The sequence below is a fragment of the Scyliorhinus canicula genome, chromosome 4 (assembly GCF_902713615.1).
Source record: "Scyliorhinus canicula chromosome 4, sScyCan1.1, whole genome shotgun sequence".
NCBI classification, from domain to species: Eukaryota; Metazoa; Chordata; class Chondrichthyes; order Carcharhiniformes; family Scyliorhinidae; genus Scyliorhinus; species Scyliorhinus canicula.
Window position 1 is genome coordinate 76,960,288 of NC_052149.1, and position 17,907 is coordinate 76,978,194.

Genomic DNA, 17,907 nt, shown 5'->3' on the forward strand with positions numbered 1-17,907 from the left:
TACATATATATTACCCTGGGTCTCTGGATTACTCGTCCAGTGACGATACCACTGCCTCCCCTAAATTGGGGACAATGAACCGGCGCAGGTCAACAAGGTCAGGTTATGGCCAGTATCACCTATTGCAGAATAGAATACAGATAGCTACATTTTGGATAAATTCTATTATTGAAGGAGTTAGGAAAGATTTGATCCCAAAGTAAGGGAGATGAGGAAGTGGTCAGAGGTCGCCTCATCAGCATTCAAGGCTTTGGATGCAGAGACTGGAATGGGATAGGAGGGTCAAAGGGATATGGGTGGGGCATTTATGGTAAGGGTCATTTAGGGTGGCAGAGAAAACCTTTTAGTTGGTGCCGAATTATGGTTCAGTTATCAATCTAATTGTGATGACCCCTGATCAATCTTTCCTCAGGTCCCCAGTGGATGTGATTTAACTTAGAGAACTTGGGAAAGCAAACGATGTATTAAAAACTGTAGACAAGAAAAGATGTGCTGATGGGAAAATAAACCCAATATTTATATAATTTTATTTATGGTCAATTTAAAAAAGTTTATTTTCATTACATAGTCAGAAACTATCGTATCAGGAAGATTACATTTTTTTTATATACAATAGAATATGTACTTTGTACCATAGCAAAGTATTTTTAAACCAGCAGCATTAAGCTATATAATTACAGATTCTTTGTACATCTTTGTAATGGATACCTACAGTAGATGCCAGCACTGACAGGGTAATCCCACTACATTTACTGTGAAATTCCGTTACAGCAAGACAAACTCTTCATTACTCAATCTCTCTGCTTTCCTCCTTCGAGTCTCTGAGAGCTGTACAGCTGAATCAGTTTTTGGCGTGCAAAGTTTGTCAATATCATAATCTCTAGCATGTCCGCTTGAAAACGTAAACAGCGGATATTTCTCCTTGGAAGACGGTGAGCTCAGAACCTAAAATTTAAATGGAAATAAAATACCTTTGAATTTATTTTCATATTTTGCAAATCACACTTCTTTTTATAAGTAGAAACTTAATGTTTTACTTTTAACGGTGACGTTCAGTTCCATTTCCCTCCATCCCCAAGTCTCCTGTGCTTCGACACCTCTACCAAAACTGTCATTGTTCTTGCAGGACTATACCAAGTGAATATCAGGTGGTTCCTCTAGCCAAACATGGTTCTTTGCACAACCTGAGCTGGATTTTATCACCTCTCTGAAGATGGGTTGGGAAGCAGAGGAGGTGTAAAATGGCAATGGAAAGTATCTGAAGGAGCCTGCCACAGGATACTCTGAATGGCAGGAAAGGCAGCGACAAGGCTGCATGCTGACCAGAGGCCTGCAGCCAATTAAACCAATTAATAGACCAATTAAGCACTATGTCCTGCCCCTGCATCTCTTTTACTGGTGTCAGGATGGGCCTCCCATGCATGGGAGACCACTAGGTAAATTCTGGGTTTGTGTTTCTGTGGAGTTGGGGGGTGCGGATGTATAAAGTAGCATGTTTGACTCTAGCCTGCTGATACTCCTACTTAGGAACATGCATGAACTGTGACAGTCTTGGTAGTGTTATCAGAGCACAGTCAACTTGGAGAGGAAAGGGTTCAACACTCCTAGCCCCAGCACATTAAAGTATTTTCTGGACCCTCAGAAGCGGCTACTCTACCGGTGGCGCTGCAGAGGCACCCAAGCTGTTGGCCCTCTGATTAGGTTGGAAGCTCCAGGAGGCAGCCATTTTGAAATAAGCAGCAGGCCCAGATGCGCCCTCTTAATTGTCCCTGTCAATAAAGTGCTGCCCAGGGTCTCGCCATCCGTTCCGATGGACTCGGATTCCCTTTTTGGTCCCAAATCTGGCCCCAATGTCTACCCATGCATTTTCATAATTCAGAGATTGGAATCTAGAGTACCAACCTTTAGGTAATGATCCAGAGCAGAAAAATTGGTTAATATTTCCCTATCTGCACAAGGTCAATTGTAACACCCTACCACTGGCCAAGCTGAAATTAGTCAATTTAGCACAGTCCAGTGACTAATCATCACACCAAGCAGCAACACCACCAACTGAGCTACAGAGGAGCCAGTGATTACATTTCAACAGTACTGCAAGCAGACACTTAGGTTACATCTGCTCACCTCATCACTGATTGGCACAAGTTAAAATTTCATAAATGTGTATTCAGATGCACAATGTTGCTGCTCACTGGCATTTGATGAAACTACAAATGATTGAATATGATGGGAATATCCACTCCTATTCAATGCCATATATTTAAAGGCTGTCTGAGGTTGTTTTAAAATTTCAATTCTGAAACAACTGCCCTGAGTACAATCACTAATTGTGGAAGTGCACCTTTTTCAGATTATGTCCCCATTGACTGCAAACTCTAAAGTTTAAGTGTTATGTTGCATTTTTATATTGCAAAGTATCACTATGGTGACACCAGCACTTCAGTATAACTGAAACAAAATAACTGTGCACCGTGAAAATGCATCAAATTAGAGCTAAAAAATGAAAAGGAACTCCAAATTCTGTCAAGTATTAGCAATATGTGATACTAAGAAGTGGTGTTCTCAAGTTATGAGATGGATGCAAAAGGAAGCAATGACACATTCAAGGATCTTAGAGATGAAAGGGAGTTTAAAATGACACAATAATTGTAGTGACTAACTGAACCAAGTTGTCTTTTTGAGGGCTCGACAACCAGTTTTAAAAGGGAGATTGGGTGTAATTTTAATTAAATTCACTGAGCAAAAAACCCATGGTATAGGTTTAAACACAAATTTTACATCCTGCCAATTATTGCTCTTCATTGAAATATAAGGTGGGGTGGAAAGGCTGAGTTTATATTTTCATATTAAATATTTGCGACTGATTTGTGTAGTGTTAGCAATGAGAAAAAAAACAGGCAGAAAAGCACAAAGAATTAAATAAGATACATTCCAGAAAGGACCTGAGCAACAGTTTGCTAATACTCTGATCATATCGGAACTACAGTTAGGTATGTATCTGCTAAATCAATAGTTTTTACATTTAAAATTGCTCATTATAATTTTTATGCAGAATAGGAACTCTAAGATAAATTAAATTTCCGTACAGTTAAGCACATTTTCACATTCATGAATAGAATCATTCTTTTTCAATTCAAACTAACTTTAATTTGTGTCAGAAATGAAATAATTTATCAGAATTATACACAGTGTAAAGCGTCATTTAATTCCAAGCGCTAATGTAGGTGATTTGCTAAACTTCAATTTATTTTACTTTCAATATTGCCACCTGGTGGCAATACTGGACAGCTATTTGGAAAATGCTGTAAGGCCAAAAGGACAGCGTTATTAAAAATGCTTAATTCAACTCTCGACTACTCATTGACAGATATGTGTTTTGGGATATTGCGGACAATATCAACATATTACCTTTAAAAAAACTTTAATAAGTTGGAAAGAAAAGCAGTAATTCTAGGACCCAAAAATAACTGAACTTGAAGGAGTGAGCTAATGGAAGTTTAAGATTATGTACTGACTTGTCAAAGGTGGCCCAGTCAAATTGCTCATTGCACTTAAGGGTTCAAATACCAGGGGATACAAGTTACGAACAGGTAGATCATGAAAAAAGGAAATGAGGCAGAACTTTTTCACTGCGAAGGTTATAGAGATGTAGAATAAATCAGAAAAGTCTCTTGAAGCGGATAATATAAATACATGCCTTCAAGGAGCAATTATATAAGTTTCTACAGAGGGGAAAACGAGGGGGCACAGTGGGAAGTTGGGAGAGGCCATTCAAAAGAAAACAGGCCTGTTGGCCTCTTGACCTTCTTTTCCTAAGAATTCTTATGTTCTTATAAAATTGAATTATAACCAGAAGGATGTCTCAACTCAACACCTTTTTGACTGAGAGAATAACTTGCCTATATTTTCTCACTACACTGCCAGTACTAATCTGCAAATAAATGATGCACTTGAAAAATACACACCCATGAATTGCTTGGTTCCCCCTACCCCTCTCCTCCAACAACCAAAATTGTGTGAACAGCAACACTCCAATTAACCATATTCTACCTTACCTGCACAGTTAGCTCAAATTTGGAAACTGAAATTTGATTCTATTGATTAATACACCTAAAATGGAGGCAAAATGTGTTTAAAATGTAGTGGTGAGTAGCACAATACGTTAGCACACTTATTTTTAAAATAGATTAAAACACAGGTGCTACACTAGATTGAAGAATTAAGCTTTTCTCAGACTGGTGGCTATAACTTCCCAAAGTAAAATATTAAGCTAATAGGTACAAGTCCACCAAACATAATTTTTTAAAATTAATTCATGGGATGCGTGCATCACTAGCTGGGCCAGTACTTATTGCCCATCCCTAATTGCCCCTGAACTGAATGGCTTGCTAGGCCATTTCAGAGGGCATTATCCCACCCCACCCCCCAGTTCAATACCACACAATGTTTGCATTTTTCTATAAACCACTGAGGGGTTTCTTTACTTCAAGTGCATGTTGCTAGACGGACAATGGAGGGACACTTAGCTTAGTAATTCCTCCCAGTTTATTCCATCAACAATTCTTACCACACACCTTTGTTATCTCATCAATTATTTTTTCAAAATCATCTTCACTGTGTGAGTAAAACCCTATTGTGCAACTGGGATCCATTTTATTAAAAGACATCTTTTTCGGAGAAGGGCAGTGATATGACTGAAAATACAAAGTAGCAGAATTAGTCCATCAGCAAAAGCTCTGCCAGAATAACAACTTGTATTTATGTAGCATCTTTAATATAGTCAAAACGAGGGCAGCATAGTGGCACTGTGGTTAGCACTGCTGCCTCACGGCGCTGAGGTCTCAAGTTTGATCCCGGCTCTGGGTCACTGTCCGTGTGGAGTTTGCACATTCTTCCCGTGTTTGCGTGGGTTTTGCTCCCACAACCCAAAGATGTGCAGGGTAGGTGGATTGGCCATGCTAAATTGCCCCTTGATTGGCAAAAAAATGAATTGGGGTACATTAAATTTATTTTTTTTAAATATAGTCAAAACATCCAAAGGCACATCAAGACTAATTTAGATGAATCCAATACCTTATATGCAACATCAGGTTTCTTTCTACAACATGCATTTTTCAACCGAAATCTCACTTCATCTATTAATTATCGGTACAATGCACATACCTTAACTGACTCACTGAAGAATACAATGTAAATAATCTTATGTAGGGCAGCGTTATTAATGGAAAAGCAAGTCGAGTGCACTGAGTTGGAGGATGGGGGGGAAGAAGTGGAGTCTGCGAGTCGAGGTGGTAGGTTTGGGTCTGTGGGTCAGGTTGGGTCCCCAGGTCAAGGGGATTATTGGATCTTTGGGGTGATGGAGAACGGAGAACACCGGGGGTAGTGAGTCAGGGTAGTCATGTGAGGGGGGGGGTTCTTATAACGGTGACTGGAAATGTCACACTGGTGGGTTACATGGCAGCACGGTAGCATTGTGGATAGCACAATCGCTTCACAGCTCCAGGGTCCCAAGGTTCGATTCCGGCTTGGGTCACTGTCTGTGCGGAGTCTGCACATCCTCCCCGTGTGTGCGTGGGTTTCCTCCGGGTGCTCCGGTTTCCTCCCACAGTCCAAAGATGTGCAGGTTAGGTGGATTGGCCATGATAAATTGCCCTTAGTGTCCAAAATTCCAAAATTGCCCTTAGTGTTGGGTGGGGTTACTGGGTTATGGGGATAGGGTGGAGGTGTTAACCTTGGGTAGGGTGCTCTTTCCAGGAGCCGGTGCAGACTCGATGGGTCGAATGGCCTCCTTCTGCACTGTAAATTCTATGTATATATTCCAGAGGTTAGAGCCGACAGAGATGTTTTAATCTTCATCTGACTTGGAATATTCCCCCATGGAGAGGCTGATTTAAATACTTCCGTTCTGCCATGATGGGATCAAGAACATTCCTCGCCATGTTTGTGAAAAAAATAAATTAATGGAAAAAACCTTGGAATCTGCACATTCTTCCCGTCATTCTCCCCGTGTCTGCATGTGTCTCACCCCCATAATCCAAAGATGAAAAAAAAATGAAAATCGCTTATTGTCACGAGTAGGCTTCAATTAAGTTACTGTGAAAAGCCCCTAGTCGCCACATTCCGGCGCCTGTTCGGGGAGGCTGTTACGGGAATCGAACCGTGCTGCTGGCCTGTCTTGGTCTGCTTTCAAAGCCAGTGATTTAGCCCTGTGCTAAACAAGTCTACTTTGTGCAGGGGCGGTGGATTGGTCATGCAAAATTGCCCCTTAATTGGAAGAGAATTGAATTCGGGAGCTTTAAACTTATTTTTAAAAATGGGAAAAGCCTAAGCTTGACAGGTATGTCAACTGCTACATTTGACAAAGAGTCATCGGACTCGAAACGTTAGCTCTTTTCTCTCCCTACAGATGCTGCCAGACTTGCTAAGATTTTCCAGCATTTTCCCTTTCGTTTCAACTGCTACATTATTGGAAAGTAGGGCAAGATTTTACCAGACCCTGGGTGGGTTGTCCCATTGTCGACTGGAGACAAAACAAACAATCTGAATAATTAAATACCCAATTGATATCCATTTTTCCAGGCCTTCCGGAAAAGGCTCCATAACCCAAGGTAGGGGCACCCAGCAAAAACAGCCGCCACAGCCACGATGCCATCGCAGAAGGATTGCCGCTCCAATCACCGGGGTCTGCCAGTCGGCTCTGGCAGAAATGTGAACTTCCTTCCCTGCGATGGCGCTGCAAAATGGAGGTGCCCTCTCATTAGAATAATAATTATTATTATTATTCCTCCAGTCTCAGCAGCAGCCATCTCTCTCGATGGTACTATCAAGGGTCACTGGCCTTCTGATTCGGCCGGTAGCAAAGAGCAAATTGGACAGTGGATCTGACGGCAGTCAATTAAAAGGCCGCCAAACTGGGAAGATTATCACCTTGGTCGTGCTGCTCACTTGAGTGGGCTTAAGACACACACTTGGTCCTGATATTGGGATTTATCCCCGATGGTAAATTCCCAGCTTTAATTTTTACTAAAATGGAACTGGGTTTATATTAGGAATAAAGTGTATTTTAGCATAAAATGAAATAATTTTAATTCAAACTAAAAGGAGAAAAATAAAGTCAGAATTTATTTTTTAAAATTTGGAGTACCCAATTATTTTTTTCCAATTAAGTGGCAATTTAGCGTGGCCAATCCACTTACCTTGCACAAATTTTGGGTTGTGGGTGTGAGACCCACGCAGACACAGGGAGAATGTGCAAACAGCATTTCAAACAATTTACAAAACTTCACCTCAAGTGGGAAATCCTTTGCTGTGACATCCACAAATGATTGGCAATAATGAGGATCCATGTAAATCAAGCTGTCATCTTGAAGGACAAAACAGAAGATAAGAAATTTTTTAATACCTAATGTGACATCTTCTTCCAATTTCATCTCTACAGTTTGTATAATGAGTAAAATAATGCTTGCATATCATCCTACTAATACACTGTATGCCGTTTGAAGCTTATTTTCAGACAAGATTGCATTCTGCATTGCCAAATTGTGTCGTCCAAGCAAAGTTTTTCTATAGCAATTTCAGTCTTAAATTGAAAATTTCCCCAGAATTACTTTATTTTAAAAAAACAAGTCGGTAAAAGAAGTGTCTATAACTGAGTGCCAGTTTTACCATCTGGCAATTGGTCTCAATACTCTCTATGCTATGGAAGAAAGAGGAAGGAAATCAGCCATTATCCAATGACTCCTGGTGAAAAGGTTGCATGCAGGGATATCAAGAAAGAACAGGGCCTATCTTAGCTGACTAACATGTGGAGAATGATGACTCATATAAGGCACTGGAGGTAACAGCACATTATAACTTTAGAATCCTGCTCTAGATATTATCGCAGAATGATGCTGTCAAGCACTCTAAGCATTTAGTTTAAGGATGCTCCTGGACTGGTGACCAAATTTGCAGAAAATTGTAAAATAAGAAACATAGTAAAACTATTCTGAGGACCTAAGGAGGTTTTCAAGGATAACATGAAAATATGTTTTTTTTTAAAGTGGCAGAGGCGTTCGCGAACGGAGCGGCCGCAGCAAAGAGGTTCCCCCAGATCCACAAAATTGTAGCTTTTTTCGGGGGTTTTCCCGGCGGGTTCTTGAAAAGAATTAAAGCCCACGAAATCAGCCCTGCCTCCCTCGCCCTGTATAGGCGCCAAAGCTCCGTTCCACAGAGCTGAAGGGAAAAAGAAGAGAGACTGGTCCTGGTCAGCGGAGCAGCTGCACGTGGAGGAGGAGTGGGGATCGCAACAAGAAACTGCCTGAAAGTCGGTGCACGGAGAGGATAAGACAAAAAATAATAATTTTTTTTATTCAACATTTTTTCCCCCCTCCTGAAAATTTAAAATACTTTTTTCAAAAAAAAACTAAAAATAAATAAATTCCTTTTTATTAAAAAAATCGACTTTAAAAGGAGAAAAATCCTTGTTTTTTTTTCTTTAGGGGGGAAAAAAAGAGAATGACACATAACAGGACTATGCCTGCAAATAATAATAAATTGGGGGGATGGCGAGATGCAAGGACCAGCAGCGAAGGCGAAGGAAAAAAGCAGGAGCTGCGGCCGTGCAGGCAGACGACCCCACGGAGCGAGGCAGAGGTTCAGGTGAACAAGGAAGCGGAAAAGCTGGCGAGCCGAGCAGCGGAGCAGGAACAGGACGCAGCGACCCCCCTCCCCCCCACACACACAGGGGGAGGAATGGAGAAACATGCTGAAAACTGAGATAAACGCCATAAAGGAGGAGATAAAAACAGAGATAAATACAATGAGGGAGGCACTCAGGACAGAGCTCCACACAATGATGAAGGAGATGCTGGCGGAGACAACGGACAAAATGCAGCGAACCATCGATGGCCCGGAAAGGAAGGTGGAGGCGCAGGTGAAAACGATTCAGGAGTTGGAGAGGGCCGCCTCAGACCAGAGCGATAGGATGGTAACTCAGGAAACGGAGGTGAAAAGGCTGGTAACGACCAGGGGAGCCGAAGAAGGAAAGTGGAGGACCAGGAAATTAGGTCCAGGCGGCAGAATGTTAAAATAGTGGGTCTGCCAGAGGGGATGGAGGGCAGAGACCCAATAGGCTACGTCACCCAAATGCTGGGCAAGCTAGTGGGAAGGGAGAAATTTCCAAATGAACTGGGGACAGAGGTAGGATGGGAACTCTGGAGTGAAGCACTGAGCTGGGTGAACTCCACCTCCTCCTGCGCAAGGCTAAGCCGAGCACACCTGACCAGAACCCGAATGAGCAGGTTCTTCCCGGAGGTGGAGTACAAATGTGAGCGGTGCCAGAGGGGCCCGGCCAACCACACCCACATGTTTTGGGCTTGCCCCAAGCTTGTTGGGTTCTGGGCAGCCTTCTCCGAGGCAATGTCCAAGGTTGTGGGGGTGAGGGTGAAGCCATGCTCAATAGTGGCAATCTTCAGGGTATCGGAGCAGCCAGAGTTACACATGGGGAAGGGGGCCAACACCCTTGCGTTCGCTTCACTATTCGCACACCGGAGAATCCTGCCCGGCTGGCGATCGGCAGCACCACCCACAGCTGCAGACTGGCTCGCTGACCTTTTGGAATTTCTCCACCTGGAGAAGATTAAGTATGCTACCCGAGGGTCATGGGAAATGCCAATAAAAAGATTTATACAAAAAAAAAGTGGCAGATGGAATACAATGTCAGTAAATATGAATTAAAGCATCTCTGATAGAATAAATTGCAAAATAATCAGTATTTGAATGGGGAAGAGGAGAGGTTGCCGGGGTGGGGGGGGGGGGGGGGCACTCCAAATGGACAGGCTATAAAAAGCTAATGGAATATTAAGGTTTGTAGAAAGGGATATAGAACATAAAAACTGAAATGTAATGGTGCATTTATATGAAACTATAAGACCACAGTTGAAGTACTAAGTGAAATTTTAGGCTTCATGCTATAGGAAGGATTTTGAGGCAGAAGAGAGAATACAGTGCAGACTCACTAAAATGCTGCCTGGTCTGATAAAATGCAAATAGAAATTCACGGAAAATTTGACCTGGTTTCGTTGAACAGAGGCCATGTGGTAATTTGATGGAGGTGTTTAAACTAATGAAAGAATGCAGCAGATTTGAGGTTGACTCTATTGATTGGGCGATCAAAAATGAGGGGACAGATACAAGAGTAAATGAAAAAGATTTAAAATAATAATAATAATAATCTTTATTAGTGTCACAAGTAGGCATACATTATCACTGCAATGAAGTTACTGTGAAAAGCCCCTAGTCGCCACATTCCGGCGCCTGTTTGGCAACACAGAGGGAGAATTCAGAATGTCCGATTCACCTAACAGCACGTCTTTTGAGACTTGTGGGAGGAAACCGGAGTACCTGGAGGAGACCCACGCAGCCACAGGGAGAACGTGCAGACTCCACACAGTGATCCAAGCTGGGAATGAAACCTGGGACCCTGGCGCTATGAAGCAACAGCGTTAACCACTGTGCTACCGTGCCGCCCTAATAAATAGAAACTCTCCAGATTAGTCCCAGTGTCATCCGCGTACAGAAATAGGAGGATCGTGTAGATGGTTGTGTGGATGGAGGTGGTGCAGGACATAGGACTTTACATTCCTAGAGTAGTGGGACCGATTCTTGGGAGAGAGAAAATGTACAAGCTGAAATCACTGCATTTGGACTGGGACCAATATCATTGCCTGGAATAAAAGCAAAACATCAGGAGAGTCATATGGACTTGAAATATTTCTAACTAAAACGTTCCTAAGTGTCATTCGTGGTGGGTTTTGCTCGGAGTTTCTCCCGGCTCTGTCGGCGAGTTCCCACCGCTATCTGACCACACCAGCTCCTCAGAGATCGGGCCACCATTTTGAAAGGGTGCCTGGTATCTAAGTGGGCTTGAAAGTCCTCCACATCACCCACCCACGGTCAATGTACCCCCCCCCCCCCCCCCCCCCCCCCCACATACAAGGGCATTACCCCACATCCCCCAAGTGATGACACCCCACTGAGGGGCCGCTAGGGCATCCCCTTTTCAGGCCTTCCTGCGCCCCCTTTCAACCCCCCTCCTCCTTCCGAGGCCCCTTCACACACGCCTTGCCCTCCCCCCCCCCCCCCCCCCCCCCATCTCAGGTCCTGACCGTTGGCTGTGCCACCGTGTCACCCAGGCAATGCTCCTGCTGGCTTTGCAGTGCTACCCAGGAACCTTGGCAGTGCCAGGGTGGCAATACCAAGGTGGTAGAACGAGGATGCCTGCTTTCAAGGGGGAGGGCCAGGGGACCACCCTGCCCTGCCCCTGGCCACCCAGGCGCCTCCGATGCCCTGGGAGATCCCCAAGTGCCATTCGCCTGGACCACATTTGTGTGGACCAGTACTGAACGGCGCCCGGCTGGGGTTCCCTGGGGAGGCCGGTAGATGCCGGGAGCCCGATAAATCCCGGGTCAGCACGCCTAAGCGGGGTTTAAACCTACTCAGGCATGCACGATTTGGTCCAGCTCATTGTGGGTGGGATCCTGATTGCGATGCCTTGCGAGGTCAGGGTATATGTCGCGAGGCATACTGGCTGCCGGGAAGCTTGCAGGAGACCGCTTCCGGCCTCTACCATCCACATAGCGCTCCCATTCAGGTGCAACGCGGCCGGTATACCGTGCCCTGTTTTTCTCTCTCCACAGATACTGCCAGACCTGCTGAGTTTTCCAGCATTTTCTGTTTTTATTTCATTGTCTGGAGATTTGCTGGTACTGTTGCTAGGAAGTAAGGAGGGATCTTAATCCAGGTTGACAGGTTTATTTTTCCTTGGATATTCATGGGATTAATCTTGTCTTAATAATAAAATTTGTTTTAATACAAACAATAATCCCTATTTGTCAATGAAATCACTTCTGGGGATAAATCCTTTTCTTTGGAGCTTACAAATTGAAAAACTGTTGGGGTTTCTCGTCCGGTTTCCAAATATAAATTGGGAATCTGGTCCGGTACGGTAACGAGAGAAGCAAAGGTGGAAATATAAGGCAAAAAATTAGTGAGTGGAGCAGGCAGAGGAAACAAAGACGAGAATATAGACAATAGAATCTGCTGGTACCTAATGGTATATATTTCAATGTAAGGAGTCTAGTGAACAAGGCAGATTTGCTAAGGGCATATATAGATACTTGGGAGTATATCTTCTGAAACATGGCAGGTATGGCAGCTCAATGTTCCAGGCTACATGATTTTGAAATGGTCTGCTAAGGCTGTAGAGCAGGGGTGGGCAAACTACGGCCCGCGGGCCGCATGCGGCCCGCCAAAGGTCTTTATGCGGCCCACCAAGATTAAATCATTAAAAAAATATATATATATTTTTTTTTAAAGTTTTTTAAAAAACAATTTTTTTTATAAGGTTAATGGGGGGGGGCTGTTGGGTTACTGGTATAGGGTGGATACGTTGACTTGAGTAGGGTGATCATTGCTCGGCACAGCATCGAGGGCTGAAGGGCCTGTTCTGTGCTGTACTGTTCTATGTTCTATATGAGGCGCCCAGAATCATAACCGGGTGAAGCGCCATTTTTGAAAAGTAGAGAAAAAGAGGGCTAAAGGCAGGATGCCGCCGGGGGAAGCGCTGAGGTATATGCCGCACGCTAATTGGTTACAACCGGGACTATTAATTAATATACTATGCGGCCCTTTAAAATTGTGAATTTCTGAATGTGGCCCTTGCACGGAAAAGTTTGCCCACCCTGCTGTAGAGGATAATGTAAGAGTGGCAGTTCCTTCCACAGTTGGCAAGGTGAATAGTGTAGGCCAGAGGTCAACTGATTCTTTTTCTTTCTGGAAGACTCGCTGGTCATTTCTTTTGCTCTCTGCTTTTACACCCTTTTCTTGATTGGTTGCCTCTAGATCCTCCTGTCAGCAATCAGGACTTCCAATGCAATGGCTCTGATTCTGATCTACTTGAATTCATGCCTGCAGACAACCACAGCAAGCGAAGGGGCAGTTCTGGGCTTAGTTACATGGAATGAAGCTGAGCAGCTAGGAGGGTCAATGGGAGTGCATTTTAGGGACATTAATTATATTTCAGTTAGATTTAGCCTAGCTAAAGAAAAAGACAAAAATAGACAATGAGTAAAGGTTTTCAATTGGAGAAAGGGCAATTTTACTCAGCTTGCGATACAATTTCGCAAGTGTGGACTTAGAAGCAGCTACTTAAAGGTAATCCAATGATAGACCAGTGGGAGGCATTCAATGAGAAGACAAAGAGCATTCCATTCCCACATAGAAAAAGCATGCAACTTTTAAATCTAGAACCCCATGGATGTCAAGGAACATTCAGAGTAAGAAAAGGCAAAAAAGGAAAGGTTATATCAGACATCAAAAGCTCAATATTGCAGAAAGTTGAAAGAAACATAGAAAGTGCAGGTGGAAAACAAAGAGGAATTTGCAAAACAAAGAGAGGGCATGAAACATGTTAGTAAGTAAAATCAAGGAGAATCCAATTTTTTTTATAAACACATAAAAGAGGATAACTAAGGAAAGAGTAGGGACGATTACAGACGAAAAATGGACCTCTGTGTGGAGGTGGTAAACATGGGCATGGTTCCCAATGAATCCTTAACTTCCGTAGAGTGGTAATCACAGTCACATTGTCACTGCTCTTAGTTATTTAACCTGAAATGCAGCCGCACCTTTCTACCCTGATCTTCCGACTAGGACCAGGTGAGAAACGTGCAGTGCAGTGCAGTGGATTCCCGAGGACAGCTGAGAAGGTAAGGAAGGCACCCCCTTATTCCGTTTTTATGTCATGAGCTTCCATGAACCGGTAGGTTGCAAGATCTAGCCACTTTGAGAAGCCAGGTAGAAGGTAAGTGTATAAGGTAAGTGGGCATGATGCATGAGGTTTTGAGTGGTCAGGGGCTAATCAGTGGGGGGAATAATTGGGTAGCCAGTGAGTAGAGTTGGTGGTTGCTGGCAGAGTGGGAAGGGTATTTGGGGGGAGTGGGGAGGGAAGTAAAGGTGGAGGGAGTCGAGAGAGGATGGCTAGTTTGAAGGTGGGGAGAGCAGTTATGGGGTGGGGTGGGGAGGGGGGATAGTTGGCGGGTGGTGAAGGGGCAGTTAGAAGAGAGTAATGAGGAGCAGTCTTATGGAGGGTGGGTCCTGTGTGGCTCAGACTGGGCCAGTAGTAGTTACCTAGGAGTTGGAATGGTTTTAATTCTTCTAACTTATTCTGGGAACTATTGCTGTAAGACAGTTGGACCCATCCAAAGTTGGACCCATCAGAGTCTCAAATGAAATGAAAAATGAAATGAAAATTGCTTATTGTCACAAGTAGGCTTCAAATGAAGTTACTGTGAAAAGACCCTAGTCGGCACCTGTTCAGGGAGGCTGGTACAGGAATGGCTGGTTCCAATGGAAGTTTGAACTTCCTGGGCAACTTCCATGAAATTTTTACTTGGGTACTTCCCAGCGCATGTCATGCGTTCCCGCCCCGATATGACGACCAGGAACTCAGAGGTTCATGAAAGACGAGTAAGATACAGGCATAGTATTTAAGCTGGAGTGGTGTGAAATATTGGATGACATTAAATATAGTGAGATGGGAAATATTAAGGGATTTAGCATCAATGCATAAACCAATGCTTTCTCACTCTGAAGTGGATGTCCTCACACTTAGCTGCATTGAAGTCTATTTGCCATAGTTCTGGCCAATCACTTAATCAATCATCGTCTTTTGTGATTTTAACCTTCCAGCTCCACATCATATTATACCACCAAAACTTTTGTCAATGACAAATTTAGGTATAGTTACAAAAGCAATATATTGTAATGCTGGAAATCTGAAATAGAAACCAAAATTGCTGGAAATGCACAGATCTGGCAGCATCATTAGAGAGAGGAATAGAGTTAACATTTTAGGTCAATGATGAATGTTCATCAACCTGCAATTTTAACTCTGTTATTTTCTCCACTGATGCTGTCAGACTTGCTGAGTGTTCCCAGTATATTCTGTTGAACGTATGGTTGGCTATTGTGTGATCAAGTCATTGCAAAACGTTGAGGCACCAGCATAGGTCCTTATGGGACAACACTATTCACTTTGACTTTTTATACCTATTGAGCATAATTTATTTTCTTCTACAATCTAATCAATCTGCTAACCAGATCAATAATTTACCATAAATTTCATGAGCTTTAATTTTAGTCTTCCATCCATCATAAGGTCAGAAGCGTGGATGTTTGTGGATGATTGCACAATGTGCAGCACCATTTGTGATTCCTCAGATAGTGACGCTGTCCATGTCCAGATGTAAAAAAACCTGGTCAACATTCAGGCTTGGGCTGATAAGTGGCAAATAACATTTGCACAAACAAGTGCCAGGCAACAACCATCTCCAACGAAAGAGAATCGAACTATCTCCCTTGACATTCAATGGTATTAAGATCAATGAATGTCCCACTGTCAACATTCTTGTGGGGGCAGCACGGTGGCCTAGTGGTTAGCACAACCGCCTCACGGCGCTGAGGTGCCAGGTTCGATCCCGGCTCTGGGTCACTGTCCGTGTGGAGTTTGCACGTTCTCCCCGTGTCTGCGTGGGTTTCACCCCCACAACCCAAAAATGTGCAGAGTAGGTGGATTGGCCACGCTAAATTGCCCCTTAATTGGAAAAAATAATTGGCTAATCTAAATTTATTTAAAAAAAAACATTCTTGTGGTTACCATTGAACATGAACATAACTGGACCAGCCATATGAATATTGTGGCTGACTTCTGGTGGCGGATGTAGAGAGGACACAAGCACCTAGAGGCTCTCCTTGTTAACCTTTGCAGCGTAATGGTGCAAACTTTTAAAAACCTGCAAATCGCTGTGTGCATAAAAGGGCTACAAAACATGCCTAACAAAAATAATTGAAAGGAGGGGGCCTGTATATGTTCCTCGTACTCCGGGCCATCAGAAAAACCGACAGGTGGCAAAATGGCAGCGGCGAGCTTCCCTTCCTTGCCGCGTGGCCATTGGCCAACAGCATCAGCCGCATCGCAGCGTTGAGTTGAAGAAATATCACCAAAACCTGGCTAATGACGTAAAAAGATTGGTGGATGTGGCCCTGGCCCAGATATTGAATAAATTAGTAGGTAAGAATAGAATTATGGAGGCATATAGCGCCACGGTGAAAGATACGAAGGAGGCCCTTTCCAATCATAGTGATCGTATTTCAGTGCTATAGAAAGACCTGTCTTCTATAATGGGGTACAATAAATATTTAAAAGCCAAATTAAATGACCTCAAAAACAACTCCCAAAGGCAGAATACCCGCCTCGTGGGTTTGCCGGAGATGATGGAGGGCAATACCCCAACTTAACATGTGTGTCTAACATGCTGCCCAAAATGGTGGGCGAAGGAATCTCTCCCCCCCCCCCCCAAAGACTGGATCGCACTTGTCCTGGAGAACCCCACGTGCGACTATTAGAAGATTTCAAAATTCTAAGAAGGAGGAACAGGTCCTTCTGTGGGCCAGGAAACAGTGGGATACCGGCTATTTGATTCGGCTGTACCACAGACTTCAGTGCCAACCGACAAAGAGAGCAGCTTTCAACGGGGCCTAAATTGACTCTATTTAACATGGGTATTCAGTTCAGTTTATTATACCTAGCCCACCTCAGAGTTCCTGTCGGGGGGATTATTTTTGGATTCCCCAGAAGATGCAAACTTGTTTATCCAGAAGTTCAGTTTGAGCTCTGTTTAATTCTCTCTTTGTTTAATAAAGTTGAAAGTTTTGGAGTTCAGTAGTTTTTATATTGTTGGTTTATATGAAGAAATTATTGTTGGGGTTTTTTTTTTTTTACAAGTTACATATTTTTCTTGTTGTGCTTTTGTTATCACTGTATTGTTACATCTTGAATTTTTTATATTAATAGTTTTTCTAATTTTTGAATATATCATTAAGCGGAGAGCCTCCCAGCTATAGATGAGATTAGCTGGGGGGGGGGGGGGGGGGGGGGGGGGAGGACGGGACGCCGCCGAAAGTGGGTAGACTGCAAACATCCTGGAATAGGAGCATAAAATATAGTTCTGTTAAGTTTATGTTGAAATGAAATGAAATGGAAATCGCTTATTGTCACAAGTAGGCTTCAAATGAAGTTACTGTGAAAAGCCCCTAGTCGCCACATTCTGGCGCCTGTTCAGGGAGGCTGGTATGGGATGTTCTGTATAGATTTCATATTACTGTTGAGGTTGTTGGGTTGGGGAGAACGGGAGGTAGGGTGTTAAAGTTAGTTGTTCGATGTGTCCATTATTCTGTGATTGTCGGTCTTTGGACCAGGCCTGGCCGCTTTCCTGCTGGGATCTCTTCATCTTGGCTTAATAGGGTTCCTGGTGTGAAAGGCGGTGGGGGATATCTTTTCCGCCTTATATCTTGGAATGTGAGGGGTTTGAATGGACCAGTGATACAGGCAAGGGTTTTTGCTCATCTGAAGGGTCTAAATTCTAAAACCCAAATTTTATAAACTCCCTGGTGAACCACCTCCCTGACTTAAGACTCAGATCGGATGATCCTGGGAGGTGACCTAAACTGTTTTTTTTAGAATTGTGCAGACGGAGGCCATTCGACCCATCGAGTTTGTACCAGCCCTTGTAAAGAGCACCCTACTTAAGACCACACCTCCACCCTATTCCCGTAACCCAGCAATCCCACCTAACTTTTTTTTGGACGCTTAGGGCAATTTAGCATGGCCAATCCACCTAACCTGCATGTCTTTGGACTATGGGAGGAAACCGAAGCACCCGGAAGAAACCCATGCAGACACAGGGAGAACATGCAGACTCCGCACAGACAGTGACCCAAGCCGGGAATCAAACCTGGGACCCTGGAGCTGGGAAGCAACAGTGCTAATCACTGTGCTACCGAGCTGCCCACTTGAACCCCAAATTG

General features: G+C 43.6%; 1 protein-coding gene across 4 annotated transcripts in view; it reads right to left on the minus strand.

The window, feature by feature from the left end:
* Window positions 1–490: 490 nt before the first annotated feature.
* Window positions 491–17,907, minus strand: part of atg4c (autophagy related 4C, cysteine peptidase) — a 118,718-nt gene continuing 101,301 nt past the window's right edge. For 3 of the 4 annotated variants that reach the window (XM_038794507.1, XM_038794506.1, XM_038794504.1), the window contains 3 exons: window positions 7,287–7,363; window positions 4,575–4,694; window positions 491–945 (listed from right to left, as the gene is read on the minus strand). In XM_038794507.1, coding sequence (XP_038650435.1) covers window positions 766–945; window positions 4,575–4,694; window positions 7,287–7,363 — 377 coding nt within the window. In that variant the 3' untranslated portion in view covers window positions 491–765. The remainder of the gene's footprint in view (window positions 946–4,574; window positions 4,695–7,286; window positions 7,364–17,907) is intronic. The other variant, XM_038794505.1, reaches the window with a different exon arrangement.